This window comes from Agelaius tricolor, unplaced genomic scaffold (assembly GCF_023055355.1).
Source record: "Agelaius tricolor isolate 1412-34295 unplaced genomic scaffold, bAgeTri1.0.p SCAF_9, whole genome shotgun sequence".
In the NCBI taxonomy this organism is placed as follows: Eukaryota; Metazoa; Chordata; class Aves; order Passeriformes; family Icteridae; genus Agelaius; species Agelaius tricolor.
This window is the reverse complement of record NW_027269269.1, coordinates 18,999,130-19,018,545: the sequence shown is the minus strand read 5'-3', so window position 1 is coordinate 19,018,545 and position 19,416 is coordinate 18,999,130. Positions and strand designations below refer to the sequence as shown.

The following is a 19,416-nucleotide window of genomic DNA, read 5'->3' as shown; positions in this document are numbered from 1 at the left end:
AATTTCCAAAAATAATTAGATGCCTATTCAGAAAGGCTCTTCTGTTTATTCCCACAGTATTATCGACGCCTGGAAGCAGAGAAACTTCGGCTGGCAGAAGAGGAACGACTTCGAAAGGAGATGAGTGCCAAGAAAGCCAAAGAAGAAGCAGAAAAGAAACACCAAGTACATGGGGACTGATCTCTTTGTGGGGTTCTGTCTGTTCTCCAGGAACTAGTTTTGCTTCTTTGAGAGGCAATGACAAAAATATCTAAGGGCTTTCTACCCTGCTTGAGTGGTTTGTATTTAATTCACCAAAGTACTCTGTGCTCTATTAGTTTGAGTCTGCTCCAGAATTTCTGATTTGCTGCCCAGGAATGCCAGAGATTATAGTTATTATTCACTTTTGCTATTGTATAAAGGGGGAACTGGGACACTCTGTGTGTGTGGACATGCAGGGCTGTTGTATAAAAGAAAAAAATTAGGTCAGTGAGAGTTTCTGTGCATGGACCAGCACCCCTAAACAGGCACTAAGGAATGGGGAAAATGCATTGCTTTGTCCTTCTGCCGTTGGGAAACTGAGACATGGACATGTCACTGATTTGCTCCAAGTCATGATACGGATAGAGTGCCCTAAGCACCAGGCAGCCTGCCTTCCTAAATCCATGCCCTGTGGAATTTACTGCCAGCTCTTTGGAAGGAGCAGTTCAGTCATTGCACTTCTCCTTTTGCAGGTGCGCCTGGCCCAGCTGGCACGGGAAGATGCAGAGAGAGAAGTAAAGGAGAAAGAGGAAGCACGTCGGAAGAAAGAGCTCTTAGAAAAAATGGAGAGAGCTCGCAATGAGCCAGTGAATGACTCAGAAATGGTGGACAAAATGTTTGGATTCCTGGGGACAACCTCCTCCCTTCCTGGCCAGGAGGGACAGGCACCCAATGGCTTCGAGGTACTAGAGATGTACAGGAGCCTAGCTATCATATGACAGGCATTGGCAAAACATTAATAGATCAAGGAAGAGTACAGTAATAAAAAAGTGAATCTCTGAAGGCTTCCTTCAAGGTCAGGCTCTCCTGTGTGACCCCAGAGGGTTATTGTGCTGTGGCTAGAGATGGGCAGGCATCCTGGCATCTTTCCCTGGGACTACCAAATAGAGGAGAGCACTATCGCTATTGGGTCATCAAGGACTTGTGGCCTTTGAGATCTTTCCTTTTAGGTTCATTGCAGCACATGGCATTTAGCTCTTAGGCATCCTTTCCTCATGATATGCGTAGGGCATGCTTGTTGTCTCTTCTACTGCTCTGGGGATATTCCTGGGCATAGGCATGTCCTTCAAAGCTTGGGCTTTGCATGGGCTCTAGAGCTATATTCCATGTTTTTCCTCCAGCTGACTTTTTGTTGTGGGATGGAAATCAGACTGGCAGAAAAGTCAGGCCCAAAGGGAAATGGCAGTTTGATATCCAAAGCCATGCTGAGTGTCTGACATTTCCTTCTACAACAGGATCTTGAGCAAGTCCAGAAGGAGCTGGAGGAAGAGGACCTGGATGCAGCATTGCCTCTCCCTGAGGAGGAGGAAGAAGACCTCTCAGAGTACAAATTTGCCAAGTTTGCTGCTACGTATTTCCAGGGCACAACAACACACACGTACATTCGCCGGCCCCTCAAGCAGCCTCTCTTGTACCATGAAGATGAAGGAGACCAGTTGGTGAGGCAGGAGATGAAAAACCTTGAGCAGGGCTGGGTGGGTTGGAGCAAACCTGGGTAACCCTCCAGCCAAAAGGAGTTTCCATTTTGGGATACACTCATCTGCTACACATGTGTCCATGGCCACTGTCCCACCAGTATGCTTTGAGTGCTGGTAAGACGGGGAATATCAGAGGGATCGAGCATTAAAGAGGAGGGTCCCTCTCTGTACCTTGGTGTTAAGACAATGAGGTGCTCAGGGCATGGGCAATGGAAATTGTTGCTTCAGTACCACTTGTAAAGATTCTAGGGAGCTGGAAAAGTTGCTTCTTACGTTGTCATAATCACCAGTGCAGAGCTAGAAGAGAACTGTTTGTCCCATAGCCAGCAGTACAAGAGCAGAAATGGATTGAACCTGCATGCCTATAATGCATATTACATTACCCATGAGCTTGCCTTCACTGTGGTTCTTCTTCCCCTGTGGGTCAGGAGTCAGTCCCTGCCTCTTGGTAAGTTTGGCATCCCCTGTCAAGCAGCAAACCCCTTGTAGGGTTCACAGACACATTGATGGTGGCACAAACAGAGCCACACAGAATGTGTGGTCCCAGCCAGCAGCCTGCCCAGCATTCAGAGAGGATATGTGCTGCAGGCAAAACTGTTATGTGTGGCACAAGGAAGTATTTTATCTCCTGCAGATGTACAGAGAGACCACTGTGGGGATCCTGATGGATTCAGCATTGCTGGACCACCTGCTCCACTGCCCTGGTGTGAGCTAACAGGCTGTGACTTTCCTTTCAAATAGGCGGCACTTGCTGTATGGATCACTATCCTGCGTTTCATGGGAGACCTCCCTGAGCCGAAATACCACACAGCCATGAGTGATGGTGGTGAGAAGATACCAGTAATGACAAAAATCTATGAGACTCTTGGGAAGAAGACCTATAAGAAAGAGCTGCAGGCTCTGCAGGGAGAAGGAGAGGTAACTGTGGCTGTAAAAGAGGTGTTGTTATTGTTAGGTCTTGGATATTGAAATGTGCTGGAAAGAAACAACTTGTAGGGTTTGCTGCAGGCAATCAGTTTGTTGATTTTATTTGCACTTATGCTATGAAGTGAGAAATGCCTGTGATCCTGTCCCTTCCTCACAGGGAGAACTGAATGTCCGCCAGCTGAATGTTCCCCAGTGAAGGAAGTGCCCTGATATCTCTCATGGGACTTTGATCTCTCTCCTCCACCCTGCAGGGCTAAAGTACAGGGGGGAATGCAATGTCCTATGTTTCTTATTTGGAGATTTCCTTTTGATCTGCCCTGAGTCAGAAGAGACTAAATTAAAAGTGTGCCCTTAATCTTGGAGCAGGAAGTAATTAGTTACCAGGAGATTAAGCTGTGGAAATAAAATTTTTTTAAAAAACCAAATCCCTATTGCATCCTGAGTGCCTTCTGGATGTCACTGGAGGATTTCATCTTAGTATCCTTCCCAGACAAAACATTATTCTGGAGAAATCAATGTCCACAGTGCTGATACATTTTCATCTTTGGCAATTGCTTTATTCAACGGGATGAGATATAATCTGCTATTGGCATCTTCTGGATGCCACTGTTCAGTTTTCAAGAAGTTTTCTTGACAAGTCGCTGTAGTATTTGCAGAGGTAAATTAACAAATCATTTGTTCTTAAAATGACGATACCATTCAGCACTTCTAGTGAATTACCTGATGAGAGTGGCCTCAGTATCATAATTCTGTAAAAATATACACCAAGAATGACCTTTCATTTCTTCTGCCCATAGCTTCTTGCTTGTTTATTAGAAAAAGTTGTATTTTGGCCAACTGAGATATCAGGTAGTACAGAAGAGAAGGAAATTTAAGCTGTCCTTTTTGACTGTGGTTAAATCATTTCTTCACAGTACAAAAAGATGCCTGAGCAAAATGATATGCAAATCCAGGTTTACAGCACCAGCTCATGTTTATAATGGATATAAACCATCACAGCCACAGGACTTAAAGTGTCATTTAGGTGTGAAATTGTGGTCTTTTCAAAGCTGTTTAAATGGGTAGAGGTTAACTGGGCCTAAAAGTTTGCTATAAAAGCAGAAAGCCAGCAAGTAATTTGATGACATATAGTCAGTGCCTGGAGCTGTCCCACATTAAAGGTGTCCTTCTGGGAAACCTGACAGAGCACAGGACTGGTTAAAAGTTATAAAACCACAGTGAGTGGACTACCTGTCCATGAATCCCTGGCTAGATGACTTCCAGCTAAAAACCTGCTGTGCAAATGGATTGTCTCAGAGAGTGGTCTTGCTCATCTCATTTCCACTGTCATACAGCAGAACTGGATGGACCTGGGCTCAGCACAAATCAGCCATGTATTCAACAAACCTTTTTTCATATGTTCCCAATATATAATTTTGATCTGAGGGACCCTTACTGATTAGAGAGTATTTACAAAATTCAGAGCCAGCCCTGGGTTATCCAGAGGCTCAGGAATATGGGTCCAGACTTCTGGTTCCCAGTAGCCTCTGACACATCTCAGTCTCTGCTCAGGATTAATGGTCTTTTGCAGGAGCCCAGGGGAGGCAGAGAGAGCACCTGTTCAGCGCTTGCATCTCACCACTTTGCATCCCCTCCTCTTGCTTTGCAGAGTACTCATGTTGATGGGCACAAGAAGAACAGTGTGCGGCACAAACTGGTCTCCTTAACGCTCAAGAAGAAATCCAAACTGACGGAGGAGGTGAGGGGAGACGCTTGGCCGCCTGGCAGCACAAGTGCCGTTGGATTGTCTGCAGCCCTCTCTGACTCTCTTCTGCTTTTCCCTAGACAACATAGAACCAGCCCTCCTCTGGGTTTGGCGCTACCTGTCTCTCTGCCTGAAAGATTTAAGGAGTGTTTAAGGGGAAAGGTTGGCTTCCCGTGTCTCCTTGGGTCATTCTGCTCCTCGCGCCGGCCTCCCCTCGGCTCCTGTTCTCCATCCATCCAGCACCTTCCCTCCCCTCTTTCACAGCCCTTCATCCAGCTGCTGATACCTCTCACCACTCTGTGATGGTCTGATTGTTATCCCTGCTTTTAGTTTCCTGCCTGTAGATAGCAGAGATGGGGTCTCCAACAGCACTCTGTTCCACTCCAGTGCCAGGGACAAAACTCCCCATGGGAGCAGTTACCCCAGGCTGAGAGCTTTTGAGAGGTGCTATCTCAAAAGAGTGAGGAATGATAAATCTTTCAGATGGGGGTGATGGAAACAATTGATAGACTGCCCATTTCCAGAGCAGGCACCATCTTACCTGGCTACAGCCTCTTGAGAGCATGAAGATTGCTCTGTGAGATATAACCTTAGGGGTCAGTGGGGAGAAACAGGGCCCAATCCAGCTTACCCTAATTGGCTCTGAAGATGCTCTAGAAATGTCCATCTCTCTAAATGGGGATAGGGTTGACTAGGTGGGACGGTGAGGCAGATAGCAGACAAATGCCATCCTTGTTTTCACAGACAGCACCATGCTTATGCAGTTTCAGCTGCACCATTAGCATGGGGAATGGGTCCATTTTGCCAGTGAAAACATTGATTATTATTTTAATATGATTAGAATAAAGGGACAGGTCCTTCTTGGCAATTAGATGGTTTATTCCAAAGATGCTTGGTGGCCCTCTCCCAGCAGCAGGACCAGCTCAGAGAAGGGATGCAAGGGGGTGCCATTGTAGAAACCCTGGGATAGGACCAAGCAGGTGGAAGTGTAACTAGACAGGACCATTTTTAATTTCATCCATACATGATAAAAGCCAATGCAGTCAAACCCTTCAATTCCCTTTAAAATCCTAGATTAAAGGACTTCTGAGAGCCCTCCTGGCTGGTGGAGGAGTCCTCCTGCGGGAGCACCACACACTTGGGATGGGGGTGGGGGGCCCACAGTGACTGGCTGTCCTGAAAGAGACCAATATGTTTGGTTGGCAGGTGACAAAGAGACTTCATGACGGTGAGTCTACACTGCAGGGTAATAGCATGCTTGAAGACCGACCCACTTCGAACCTGGAGAAGCTCCATTTCATTATTGGTAATGGCATCCTCAGGCCAGCCTTAAGGTTAGACATCAAAATAAAGGCATGAACATGCCATTCTTTCCATTCCTTCTTCCTTGAGCTTTTCTTGAGCTATTCAAACAAGTTTGATATTATCTGCAGCTTTACAAAGCTCTCGTTTCATTATTTTTATGGTTATGTTGTGTAATGCAAGCTAGGCTGGATCATGTTCCTTACTGCCTGTATCAGGCCCAATGGGAAGACCATGCAAACAGATTCAAACATTTCTGAAAGTCCTAATGACACTGGATTGTTGTTTTAAATGCCCACTCTTGTTCCTCACTACTCTGTTTTCCATTTGACTGTTGTATCTTTTTTGTTTGTGTGAATATTTTTAATGGTCTGCTAATGAAAAACTCAAACTCATTTCAGCTGCTAAATGAAGCATTCAGAAATCGGAAAGTGTCAAATGAAGGGCACTTGCTCATCTCTGGTTTAGCCAATTTATGTGTTTATGTTTATTAATAGAAGTTAGTGTTAAATAATTCCTCTTTTTTATTGTTTAACTTTTAATTATTTTTTTATTCCTATTGTAGGGATGAAATCTACTGTCAAATCTGCAAGCAGCTGACTCAGAACCCATCCAAAAGCAGCCATGCTAGGGGTTGGATACTGATGTCCCTTTGTGTGGGTTGTTTTGCTCCTTCTGAGAAGTTTGTGAAGGTAAATTGTAGATGACATTTGTCTAATGAATTATCTGTGTATTGGTATTGTCTAATGAATTATCAAATGTATTGGTATACATTTTCTTTTCCACTCATGGGACCAGCTTTTCTCTTGGGCTTCACAGTAGAGGGAATCCCAGTCTTTGCCAGAAATGAAGATGAGAGAGTTCCTAAGGAAACTGTTTATGATCCCAAGTTCAATGTCTAATGTCAATCAGATGAGTCACTCCTTAGAAGTGACTCTCTCTTTCCTGTGACTCTAAAGGTAATGTAGACAACCAAATTAACTGATGTCTCCTGCATGTAGATCTGTGAAGATGTGATTAAGTGACTTCTGTTAGGAAATTTGTTTGTGGGAGCCTGCAGGTGGAATTCACACAACCAGAATAGCATGCATTTCTCCTCTGTTTCTTGAATTCAAAGGTCTGTGCATTCAGCATTTACTGGCTTTGACAGTATGACCTCGGGCATCTGCTCTACCATAACTGGCAAGGAAAAGAGCACAGCCAATTACAAATATAAATTTATACTAAAAAAATGCACATAGAAAGGGAAGGACTTAGTTTACATGGAAGTACATTTGCAAAGGTGCTCTCTGAATGATGCTCTGTTCCCCATCATGTGTCATATTGAGAACATCCAATTCCAAACAGCCACATGAGATGACATGTAACCCATCTTCAGCAGCTCTGTGGATCAGCAGGACTGAAGTCAGTGGGAGATGCCAAGTGGCTGACACTTTAGAAAATCAGGTTGTTCTTAAGGATTTTCTTTTTCTTTTTTCTGGGTGAAGTTCTGTTGCCTAGATTTGAACGGTCTGCTTTCCAAATTAGTTAGAGAGTCATGGAATTGTTTGGGTTGGAAAAGACGTCTAAGATCAAGTCCAACCACTGCCAATCCAACCACTGCCAAGCCTACCACTAAAGCATGTCCGCAGGTGCCATATCTGCATTTTTTTTTATACTTCCAGGGATGATGATTCCACCACTTCCCTGGACAATTTGTTCCAGTGCCTGACTGGAAATAAAGATGTTCCATTAATTTCCATAGATATCAGATTAGGTACTGGGTGTTCAGCACTGAAAGAGCTGAAGCCAAGAATAGAAATGCCTCCTTCATCCCCAGGCCTTGTCAGTGTGAAATCTAATAAAGAAGATAAATCACTGGCAAAGTCACAGGAAATTAAATTATGTGTGGAAATGAGATCTGAAAAGTATGGTGCAGGAAGCTGTGTTGGTTTAAATCTTTAATAATAGAAGATTTCTTAAGGATAGTGAAGGACTTGTCAGAAATGTATAAATAGTTCTGGAGACTCAGACATAGAATCATACAACCACAGGATCGTAGAATCACAGAAGCATAGAATGGTTTGGGCTGGAAGGGATATTTATAAGTCATCTAGTTAAATCCTGCTGCCAAGAGGGCGTTCCTTCCACTAGACCAGATTGCTTAGAGTTCCATTCAGCCTGGCCTGGGATGAGGCAGACACAATTTTTCTGGACAACCTGTTCCAGTGCCTTACCCCACTCTCATAGCAAATAATTTCTTCCTTATGCCCAATCTAAACCTGCCCTCTTTTGGTTTAAAGTAACTTCCCCTTGTCCTGTCCTTCCATGCCTTTATCAAAAGTCCCTCTCCAGCTCTCTTGTAGCCCCTCCAAGTTCTGGAAGGTGCTCTAAAGTCTCCCTGGAGCCTTCTCTTCTCCAGGCTGAGCAACTCCAACTCTCTCAACCTGTCTCTATAGCAGAGGTGCTCCAGCCCTCTGAGCATCTTAGTGGCCTCCTCCAGACTTGCTCCAACAGCTCAACATCTTTCTTGTGTTGGGGGCCCCAGAGTTGGATGCAGCACTCCAGGTGGGATCTGGTTAGGGCAGAGCAGGGGGCAGAATATCCTCCCTGGCCCTGCTGCCCACGCTGCTGGTGATGCAGCCCAGGACGCATTTGGCTTTCTGAGCTGTGAGTGCTCACTGATGAGTCATGTTGAGCTTCTTGTCCATAAATACCCGCAAGTCCTTCTCCCCAGGATTAGTCTCAATCCATTCTCTGCCCAGCCTGTGCTTGTGTTTGGGATTGCCCTAGCCCAGGTGCAGGAAATTGCTCTTGTCCTTGTTGAACTTCATGTGGTTCACGCAGGCCCAACTCTTAGGCATGTCCAAGTCCCTCTGCATGGCATCCATTTCCTTCTATGATTCTGTCGTTCAAAAGTATCAATTAGAACTGAACATTTTGAGAAGGATTTCACTGATAATGAGGCAGATCTTCAATATGTATTCCAGCTCCCAAATATTCAAGTTATGCTTTGGATCCCACCTTTAGCGCATCATGTGTTAAATATGGGTCAAGGCACATTAGCACTCCTGTTCTTTGCACCTTTCTTTCAACTAACAGTGGGTCTAGGTGGGAAGGTTCAGTCACAAGGGAGTAGGAATGTGAAAAAATATGTAATTGCATAGTTCATTATTAGCAATAGCATAATTAAACCTACACTTTGACATTGCATCAACCATTTGCAATCATTTGCAGCAGATCTCTGCGGGGTGCGGAGGTTCAGGGACATCACACCATAACCAATATGATCCAGTGAAGCCAAATTTATTATGCCTAAAAAGACTATATCTATAATAAATCTCTACTGTCCATGCATCTCTAGCTAATACATGATTGGGTAATCCTAGCTGTTCACGCATCTAAAATAGAATGCTGATTGGATCACCTAATTTTTTGCACATTTTGCTGTGGTCATCTGGCCCACCCATGATTCACTTTTTTCTTACTTTCCCAAGCTTGCTGACAAACTTGCTGAGTCCTGATGACTCTTCTTCTTGTATCTTCTTCAAGGATATACTGACCCCATTTCTGAATATGTCCATTATTCATTGTTTGTGAACGTGTCCATTGTCCATTAGTACAAGCAGGCTGGATTGTGCATCAGCTGAATATGGCCATTGTCTAGCAAGAACTCCTCAATCTGCAAAAAAATCTCAACAGATCTCATCCCTATAACCTACCTGTGTTACATAGGTACTTCATAGTGTCTCTGTAAGTTAGGATTGACAGAGATATCTGTCTCTCTGGCCATGTTATTTATGGCTGACAGTGTTACAAAGCAGTCTGTGTTTCTGAAGGAATAGCTGTGTGTTATCATTCAGAGAACTCTTTCTACAAAAATTTTCTCTCTCAGAAAAAATTGGTTTACAGATTTATTAGTCTTTGTTAACATTTTGGCCAAGGTGTTTGTGTAAAATTTTTAAGTGTGTTATCTTTCATATTGTGGAAATCACTGGATTTAATTTTCTCTACAATAATGTGATTATATTTTTAACATACATTGAAGTGCTTCAAATTCTGTTTTAGGCCAAAATGCTATTTGAAATCTGTCTAGGGAGATATCTGTTAATGTCACTGTGTTAATGACATCTTTTGTGCTGTCAGTTAAATGTTCTGAGTAGCATTCACTTACAATCCTCTGGAATCATTACTTACACATATTTTTTCATTTGCTCCCATCTTTTTGGCCAACATTCAATAACATTTTATAACACATCTTTAAAATACAAAGATAGAAATGACTGGCAGCAACAGCAGGAACAGAAGAGCTTCTGCTCTGGCTTCAATCAAAGGTCTATCTGGTCTGGTATCTTATCTCCTGTGAGGCCAGAAATGCACAGTAGAAGAACAAGGCAGGGGTGCAGACTGTCCTACTGCCTCTCAGCTTCCAGTGATGTGATGCAGGAGCATCCAAGCCTGAGTGGTATCACTGTCATTAGTCACAGAGGGCTTTTCTCCGATGAAACATTACTTTTTGCAAATGCTTGGCCTCTTAAGCCGAAGGTCTAAACAATGTGTTCCCTTCTGCCAACAGTATTTAAGGAACTTTATCAACGGAGGCCCCCCAGGTTATGCTCCCTATTGTGAAGAGAGGCTGAGGAGGACATTTGCCAATGGGACAAGGACACAGCCACCCAGCTGGCTGGAGCTGCAGGTATGAGCCCCTCCATGTCCTCCCCAGGGAACTGGAGCTTAGGGTTTAAGTCTTCCACTGTCACAAGAACCACATCTCTGTCAGGACAGAATGTGGGACAGCAGAATGCCTATTTCTGTCAACAATTTTCATGAAATTCCAACATATTGCATTCCCTGTACATCCTGGATGTGCTCCAGAGTATGTTGAAGATCAATCCTTTTGGCTGCATCAGTATTTGTAAAAGTGTGCTGTTGGCATTGAGTCCAGCTGGCACAGAGCAAGCCCCTGTGTGTTCAAAAAACTATCTTCCAGATGAAAGTGGCTGCAGGCATACTGCCTCCCATGAGTGGTCCCTGGGGCTTGTTTGGGGATAATTATAGCTGGAACAGGCAGTTTGAGCAAATTTGCTCATTTTCTAAACTGGTCTGCAAGCATAACTGGTCTGCAACACACTGTGTTCCGGTGTCCATGAGCATTCCCAAGCATGCTTTTATTTTCTGGATTGGGCACCTTGATGACTGAATGTAAATAAAATATCTGTGACTTCCAAGTGCTTCCACTGGCTGACTGTACATTATCCTGTTGACAAATATGGTGTGGTAGCACTGAAAAGCAGCCAGTCAGTGGGATCAGGAATTAGTAAGTGGTTACCAGAGTGGGGTGGAGGAGTATGCAGGTAAATAGTATTGAAATACACGTAACATTATAAAGTTTGACTTTAATCCTTTAGGCAACCAAGTCCAAGAAACCGATCATGCTGCCTGTCACGTTTATGGATGGCACAACAAAGACACTGTTGACAGACTCTGCAACAACTGCTAAAGAGCTCTGTAATTCTTTGGCTGACAAAATCAGCCTGAAGGACCGATTTGGCTTTTCGCTCTACATCGCACTTTTTGACAAGGTACATCTTAACTTCTGTTCCTGAATAGTTCTCGGAAAGAAGGGGGAGATTCTTTTTGCTGTCACATAACTTCCAGAAGGCAGAGGAATTATTTCTACAGTGCAAGTGCCAGCATAATTTTCACAAAAATAGTAGTCAAACTCTGCAGCTGGGTTGTAGGAAAATCTCTCTCCTCTGAATATCCTTGGAGATACTCAGAATTTAACAGGAAAATGCACAGAGAAACCCATTCAAAGATGCACCTGTTCTGACTAGTCTGGTGGATCAGAAACCTTCAGAAATTCCTTTCCTCCTACAAGCTTATGTGATGCTATTCTCTTACTCTCAGTTAAGCTTATTAGAGATGAATTTCCAGTAAAACATCTTACCTGGATTTTTATGCAAGGGAGCCAATTAAATTTAATTGGAAAGCTAACAGTTGAAATTAAGCTTCTGTAATGAGATAAAATCCAAACTGCCGTGCCTGCATTGGCATTTAACCTGCTTTATTTGACCTGAAAAAACATATTTCTCAGAAACTCTGTTAAAATAAAGGTGAGCATAAATGAGAGGGGTAAAGCTTCATCAGATGAGACAACAGCTGCAAATCAATGAAACTCAAGTATACCAAGAGCTGCTGTATAAGAGGATGAAGTATATTCTCACTTACAGATGTGGCCACCTCTGCCTCTAGGTGGGAAAGAAAATGGTTTACACTCTGTATTCTTCATCTTTTTTGAGGAGACATTCAGCAAAGGATGCTAAGTCTGAGGAGATGTAGTGCTTTGGGGGCTTCATGGCAGACCTCAGTGAGGAGACATGTAAATTTCTGTAACAGGACAGGCTCTTTTATTCTGGGTTTTTCTGATGCTTAGCTAGGTTGGATCCAAGTCCATGACTTTGAAACAGCACATTTCAAAGCACAGTATGAATCAACAATAGTTTAAAATGGGACCATTGGCTTTGCTGAATCATGTTGATGCTCTTCTTTCAGTCTGGATGGGAAGCTGGAGCTCAAAATGGAATGGCTCACCCAGCCATGCTGCAGGACTTGGCTGGCTAGATGACATAGAACCATTGATTATTTTTATTATTTTGATTATAAAGGTAGTCTGAGCAACTCAAAAATAGATCTCTATACCTAAAACGGTCTGCATTTGTTCAGGTGAATGGCACATTTCTCTCTGCCCTGCCTAGGTGTCCTCGCTGGGGAGTGGCAATGACCACGTGATGGATGCTGTGTCCCAGTGCGAGCAGTATGCCAAGGAGCAGGGAGCGCAGGAGCGCAACGCACCGTGGCGGCTCTTCTTCAGGAAGGAGATCTTCACCCCCTGGCACAACCCCAGTGAGGACAACGTGGCCACCAATCTCATCTACCAGCAGATCGTGCGAGGGGTGAAGTTTGGGGAGTACCGGTGTGACAAGGTATGCGACCTCAGCAGCTCCCAGTCTGCTTCAACAAGTATCTTTGAGGTGGTGAAATAGGTTACCATGAAGGGGATAATAAATATTCCTCCCTGGACACCCATTAGCTTGGGCATTATGGTACTCACTTGGAAAACAGGAACTACAGCAGTCAGATCCTCTTGACTGGGCTTGGAAGCTTCCATGTGCTGCATGAGCATTCTTAACAATGAACATGGTAGGGCTTAATCATAGCTTTCAGTGGTCAATATCCTGAACTTCAGATGTGCAAAAAGGTGCAAAAGGTGAAGTTCTGCCAAAAGAAGCATCCCCACACAATTATGTAGTACACCCAGCCTCCACCACATGCTTCTTGAGTGGTGGAGGATGGATGTTGTGATGACTTGGTGACAGCATTAACTTGATTTACTTGGCTCCCACAGGAGGAAGATCTGGCAGAACTGGCTTCCCAGCAGTACTATGTGGACTATGGGTCAGAAATGGTACTGGAAAGGCTGCTAAATCTAATTCCATCCTACATTCCAGACAGAGAGATCACAGCTTCAAAAACAGTGGAAAAATGGGCTCAGCTCATTATAGCTGCACATAAAAAGGTGGGGACAATAGACCACCTGTCGAGGACCACGTCATGTTTCAATAACTTCATTTGCCTTTTAAACATGTGTTAGACATCATAGCTCAGCTCTTAGCCTGGCCTGAAGGTAAAACTGTGAGAAAGGGCAGGGCTTGTACTAGCCATATTCAGTTTTAGCACTGTTTTTTATGCAAGATCTAACAAAAGACATCCTCAAAAGATTTACTCTGAGATGCAAAACACCATCTCTGGGGTGACATTCCTGTTACACAAGACTGTGGTGTTACCGGTTGTATTACAGAGGTGGTTCATGTCTCTGGGTAATGTCAGGGCTTTATTGTGCCAAGTATTGTATAAAACCTCCTGGTTTCAATTAGAACATTTGTGACACTGTCACACGACAACACTTCCCATAACTCATTACCCAGTACTCATGACCACTCATGAGGGGTGATGTTCCTGGCATGAGCTTGGCATTCGTTTAACATCAGGAGCCAGCTTCAGATCAGAATCCCTACTATGTAAACATCTCCATGTGCATAGGGAGTCTCACCTCAACTTAACTGTCAGTGGAGACACAGGGATTCACTTGGATCCTGCACATCCCCCGTCAGCCTGTCAGCTTTGTACAGAAGTGTCAGGTGTCTAAGGATGCCCTAAATAAGAGGCTTAAGGGATGAGTGTCTGCTTCCAGCTATAGGAATGTCAAGCTGAAAAGCAAACACTTACTTTAGGGAAACCCACAGTCTAGTGAGACAAACCTCACTGAGTCTGGTCACTCCAAATGCTTTCCCAGCTTTCTCCAAGTCAAATTATTCCATAAAGTGGGAACTGAAGGCCAGGACTTTGACCAAACTGTCACTTGTTCCTGTAGTAGTTTGGCCCTTAGCCCCACTGAGACCTCCATTAATATTTGTTCCAAGATCTTCAGGTTACATGGATTGATTTTTCCTTGCTCTCTTCCTGGATATAACTGTGTTTTACTTCATGTTCATTGTGGTTTGCTTTTTCCTGTAGGGAATTTATACTCAGAAGAGGGCAGACCCAAAAAAGGTCAAGGAAGAAGTAGTGGATTTTGCACGTTTCAAGTGGCCTTTGCTGTTTTCTCGGTTTTATGAAGCCTTCAAATTCTCAGGTGAGTCAGTAGAGCACATCCCCAGAGCACAAGATGCTCTAAAGCAAAAGGAGAGATGGGGATTCCAGAAACAAGAAGGGGACCATCCAGCTGGTCTTTTTTGGACACATTATTTTTTGTTGCATCCTGATTAGCAATGGCTCAGGCTTTGGGTCTGCCACTATTTCTCTCCCTTAAAAAACACAGAGCTTTTTGATCATTGCATCCTCCTTTGAAACATTTTCTGTATCCTAAGACCCTTCATGAGCTGATTTAGTGTCTTGTCTTAACCCCAGGGCCAAGCCTGCCTAAAAATGATGTGATTGTAGCTGTCAACTGGACAGGGGTGTACTTTGTGGATGAACAGGAGCAGGTTCTCTTAGAGCTCTCTTTCCCAGAGATCACAGCTGTGTCAAGCAGCAGGTAAGGAGGAATAGACTGGGCTGACAATCTCACCATAGATCAGTCTTTTTTCAGGTTTTGCCTCTGGATTTCATTATGTTTCATGTTTTTGTCTCCTATAAAAATACATCCCAGAGGAGGAAAGCTGCAAGGGCAGAGTTTCACCCTGGCCACAATTAAAGGTGATGAATACACTTTCACCTCCAACAATGCAGAGGATATCCGGGACCTGGTGGTGGCCTTCCTTGAAGGACTAAGGAAACGATCCAAGTATGTGGTCACTCTCCAAGACAACCCAAATCCAGGCAAGTAAATAGCCCAGCTCAGTGGTAAACATAATATTCCTGAGGAATTTGGAAAAAAAAAAAAACAGTTCTAACCAATGGTTGGGTTTTTTGCAGTGGGAGAAGAATCTGGGTTCCTCAGCTTCCTTAAAGGAGACCTGATAGTTCTGGACCAGGACACAGGAGAACAAGTGATGAACTCGGGGTGGGCTAATGGGTTCAATGAACGGACCAAGCAGAGAGGGGATTTCCCAACTGATTCCGTCTATGTCTTGCCTACCGTCACCATGCCTCCGTTGGAGATCGTGGTAAGCAGTCTTACAGAATTGCACACCTTGGTACAATGTCCAGGGAAGTCAAAGCCTTCATGGAGTGCTTAGATCTGGCCCAAGTCTCCCTGAACGTAAGGCAGAAACCAAAGAGGATGAGAGAGGTGACAAGTTGTCCAAGGCAGAAGTGATCTCAGCCTTTGTTCTTATCTTGGCACTTAGGACACCACAAACTTGTGACTTGGAATGTCCATGAATTGTGCTAAATCCTTCCAGCTGGCCTGATTGCTTAAAGGTGTGTTTTTGGTTGGAGGGAACTGCTACATTCACATGTGGAGCTGTAGGTTCCAGAGCACATTTTCTTCCTTAGGAAGTGATCAACACTATGGAAATACTTGTTATTCCTTGCATCAGTGACTGAGAATGGTACAGAGAAATGACAACTGCACAGTTCTAACTGACTGTTAACAGGAATTGATGGATTATTCTCATTTTCACTGTTCTTGTTTTGTATCTGCTTCCTCTCCTTGAATACATCAGATACCAGGTAACAGAGAGTTTTTCATCCCACAGGCCCTGGTCACAATGACCCCTGACCAACGACAAGATGTTATCAGAACCTCTCAGATGGCAGTTTCAGACAGTGAAGAAAGAGTAAAGCCATACACCTTGGAGGAATTTTCCTACGATTATTTTAGGTGATTTTTTTTAACCATTCTCAAAAATTATAGGACTCCATCTGCAGGTAACTTGGGAATCAGGAAAATTTTCCTACTGGGAAAAACTCTGAATACCCCATTGTGTGACTTTGTACAACTGCAAGCTCTAGTTTAGGTCATGGCATTTGAGCTGCAGGTTTTCCACAGACAAGGTTTTATAAAGGATTTCTTCTCAGCAGAGGTGTAGCAATTTGAAATTTAATATTACGTAGGAGGATGTTCTTAAGGCTATATAGGCATTTTCATCTCAGCTCCAAAAATTTAAATGTGCACCACTGCTGAATGCAGCTGACCAAAGCTCCCACTTCTGTTTGGATGGGCTGGCAATCCAAACAGGCAGATCAGATCCTCTGAGATGTCTTCCCCTTGTCAGGCTTATACTGCTAGGTAATATTCTTTCAGTGTGGCTGCCTGACCATTCATTGCCATCATCCTTCCTGTGGCTAGAAGCTTTTAGAGATAGGGTAGGTGATTGTGGTGTCATTAGTGGGGTAGGGTCTACAAGAGACTCTCCTGAGCCATAGGAGAGTACAAGTGGTTCTCTTTGAGCGGAGCTTGACCTGGATACTTGCTAAATCGTGATGTCCCTTTTGATGTAAGAGTTCATTAGCCAGGTGCTGTGAGCAACCGTCCTAGGTGAAACATTGGCCATAAGCTGTTCCTATTATCCCTGTAATCTCTCCATCTCTTGCTTTGTATTTGCCACCAGACCACCTCCAAAGCACACCCTCAGCCGGGTCATGATCACCAAGAGCCGTGGAAAGGACAAGCTGTGGTGTTACACCCGCGAGCCCATCAAACAGCCACTGCTGAAGAAGATCCTGGGCAGTGAGGAGCTGTCCCAAGAAGCCTGTATGGCCTTTATTGATATCCTTCCTCTGCTTGGGAGTCTCCTTGGGCAACAGGTCTGACAGGCAAAGAGCTGAACCGGCTCTTTAGGGCTCCGAGCAAAGCCCAAAGAAAGGTTTGAGGTTCCTCTTAAGGGCTGTGGGACCATGCCACAGGCTTGGAAATGGGTCTGCGCCACAAATCTGTACCTTAAGCATCCTTGAAATCTGACACATGTCTACTTCTTAATCAGTGAGGATTCAGGGACCAGTTATTGAGTCCTGCTGGTCCACACACACTGACACTGTTCTGTCTTGGTTCAGCTGACTCTCTTCCAAATGCACCTGCTATGGATAGCCACAGCCCTCATCAGTCCACATGGCCTTGGGGAAAGAGTTTGATGCTGAATATATTCCTTTGCAGCCACTTCTGTAGTCATGTGTAGGATGTCTTTAACAACATCATCAACAGAGGGCCTTCACCAAATATGCCAGTTAGCTCATCCTTGACTCCTACCTCCCACCTGTGCTGAAATATATGGGTGACTACCCATCCAAAAGGACCCGCTCAGTCAATGAGCTGACAGACCAAATATTTGAAGGTGCCTTGAAAGCCGAACCCCTAAAGGATGAAATCTACTGCCAGACCCTCAAGCAGCTCACAGACAACCACATCAAGTAAGAGCTCTTTGTTCCACTTGGCCCAAATGCACTAGACTATGTTGGGCAAAGCAGATCTGAAGTGTCCATGCCACGACTGATTTTCTTTTCCTCCTGGGTCTCTTCTTGCGCAGATACAGTGAAGAGAAAGGCTGGGAGCTGTTGTGGTTGTGTACAGGCCTTTTCCCTCCTAGTAACATCCTCCTGCCCCATGTCCAGAGGTTCCTGCAATCCCGGAAACATCACCCCTTGGCAGCAGACTGCATCCAGAGACTCCAGAAAGCCTTGAGGTATGGCACTTAAAGACCTCCTAGTCCTGACTGTACCACAACTTCCAAATATGGGTGAAAAAATACATCTGGGAGATATTTTGGTGTCTGGGGACACAGTGAAAGCTCACAGCCTCTCTCTGTTCCACCAAACTGATTAAAAGGGACGTTAGGTTTCTGATAAGCAGTGCAGAAAAATAGAAATTAATCAACTTCATCCAGGTCCATTTCAGTCACTTTCTTCTTTTTTGGAAGAAAAATAATATTAAGAAAATGACTGAAGTTACTCAAAAGGATATGCATTAAAAGGGGAAGATTTAAAAAGGATTCTTGCTATGATGATGCTGTGACACTTCCCACCTCCTGTTTTGCAGGAACGGATCCAGAAAATACCCACCCCATCTGGTAGAAGTGGAAGCCATTCAACACAAAACGACCCAAATTTTCCACAAGGTTTACTTCCCTGATGACACCGATGAGGTAAATGGGGGAGAAGGAAATTCTTTTCTGTCAGGATGGTTGTCAACTTTCTTATTCTCAAAAATCTCAGAAGAGGCTAATATTGGTTCTGATTCAGAAAAGCTCAGCCTTTCCAGAAGCCTCTGGGCCAAAGCGTAACAAGGAAGATCCATCCTTGTCTACTCAGATTTGTTGTGAGCTGTGTTTTTCAAGACATGGGTGCTTTGCTGGTGTTCACTGGAGGCTTTAGAGTATGAGTGCAGAAAGAGGGAAACTGGATGGGCTTATCCATTCACTCACAGTAGCTCACAGGCCTTGGCTCTCAGTTATTTGGAGTGTAACCAACAGATATTGTCCACCCAACAATACCCAAAGGGGTACCATGATGGGCCCCCTTGGGAAATGGGCAGACTATTGCAGCACTGGCAAGCAGGTGACTGAAATTATCCCCTCTGACCTGAGATGACACAGAAATGATACCTGCACTCAGGAAGCTCTCACTAAGCATCTTACATGCTGGTAAGGCAGCTGGTCATATTGATGCCAGCGCAGATAGGCATGTCCTTGCAGATACTGCTATCTCACCTACTGGTTGGTCTTCCTATGAGGCTCACATCTCTCTCTTCCCTCATACCCCTGGGTACAACTAAATTTCTGTATTTCCAAGTGGGTTTATTTGTAAAACAGTCCACACCCATGGAAGGAAAAGGATGATTCCTCTGCAGCAGCTGGGAGTGCCCTTGTTTATCTGTAAAGGAGAGCTGAGGGAACTCTTGGGGTTTCTCATCACTTTGAGTATTTTTTCCTACATGACCAGCATTGAGCATGACACTACTTCATACACATGCATCTGTGTGAGAGCCAATAGGAGGAGGATGTGGGGATTTCTACACTTGGATGGGTTTGCTGTGATCTGTTTGGCCATGGAAGTCACCAGGTGGAGAGGGTGGCATCATTCCAGTACAACATACATCTGCACTGGTGGGGTGCTGAGCATTAGCAGCGCTGAACCCCAAATCAGACTGTTGTGGGATGTGGAACGTGGGTCCTGGTAGTTTGGTGGTTCAGTGGTGGTCAGAAGCTTAAGTTCCTTGAACTGCTATGAGCTGAATCTCATTAAGTGGGCAGAGCAGAACTGAGGCAATGTGAATGCTGAGCACAGCTCAAAAGGCAAAACCAGAAT

The 19,416-nt window shown here is 44.3% G+C and overlaps 1 protein-coding gene across 6 annotated transcripts in view; it reads left to right on the top strand.

Moving 5' to 3' along the window:
* The window catches only part of MYO7A (myosin VIIA), a 97,903-nt gene that overhangs the window by 71,620 nt on the left and 6,867 nt on the right, over positions 1-19,416 (top strand). For 3 of the 6 annotated variants that reach the window (XM_071432966.1, XM_071432965.1, XM_071432964.1), the window contains 20 exons: positions 58-165; positions 714-923; positions 1,476-1,679; positions 2,460-2,636; positions 4,294-4,383; positions 5,596-5,723; positions 6,257-6,383; positions 10,247-10,366; positions 11,079-11,252; positions 12,429-12,656; positions 13,079-13,249; positions 14,248-14,365; positions 14,641-14,767; positions 14,882-15,051; positions 15,148-15,338; positions 15,873-15,997; positions 16,728-16,885; positions 17,370-17,523; positions 17,640-17,795; positions 18,149-18,254. In XM_071432966.1, the coding sequence (XP_071289067.1) occupies positions 58-165; positions 714-923; positions 1,476-1,679; positions 2,460-2,636; positions 4,294-4,383; positions 5,596-5,723; positions 6,257-6,383; positions 10,247-10,366; positions 11,079-11,252; positions 12,429-12,656; positions 13,079-13,249; positions 14,248-14,365; positions 14,641-14,767; positions 14,882-15,051; positions 15,148-15,338; positions 15,873-15,997; positions 16,728-16,885; positions 17,370-17,523; positions 17,640-17,795; positions 18,149-18,254 (3,042 nt within the window). Of the gene's footprint in view, positions 1-57; positions 166-713; positions 924-1,475; positions 1,680-2,459; positions 2,637-4,293; positions 4,552-5,595; positions 5,724-6,256; positions 6,384-10,246; positions 10,367-11,078; positions 11,253-12,428; positions 12,657-13,078; positions 13,250-14,247; positions 14,366-14,640; positions 14,768-14,881; positions 15,052-15,147; positions 15,339-15,872; positions 15,998-16,727; positions 16,886-17,369; positions 17,524-17,639; positions 17,796-18,148; positions 18,255-19,416 lie in introns of all 6 variants that reach the window. The other 3 variants (XM_071432962.1, XM_071432963.1, XM_071432961.1) reach the window with 1 other exon arrangement.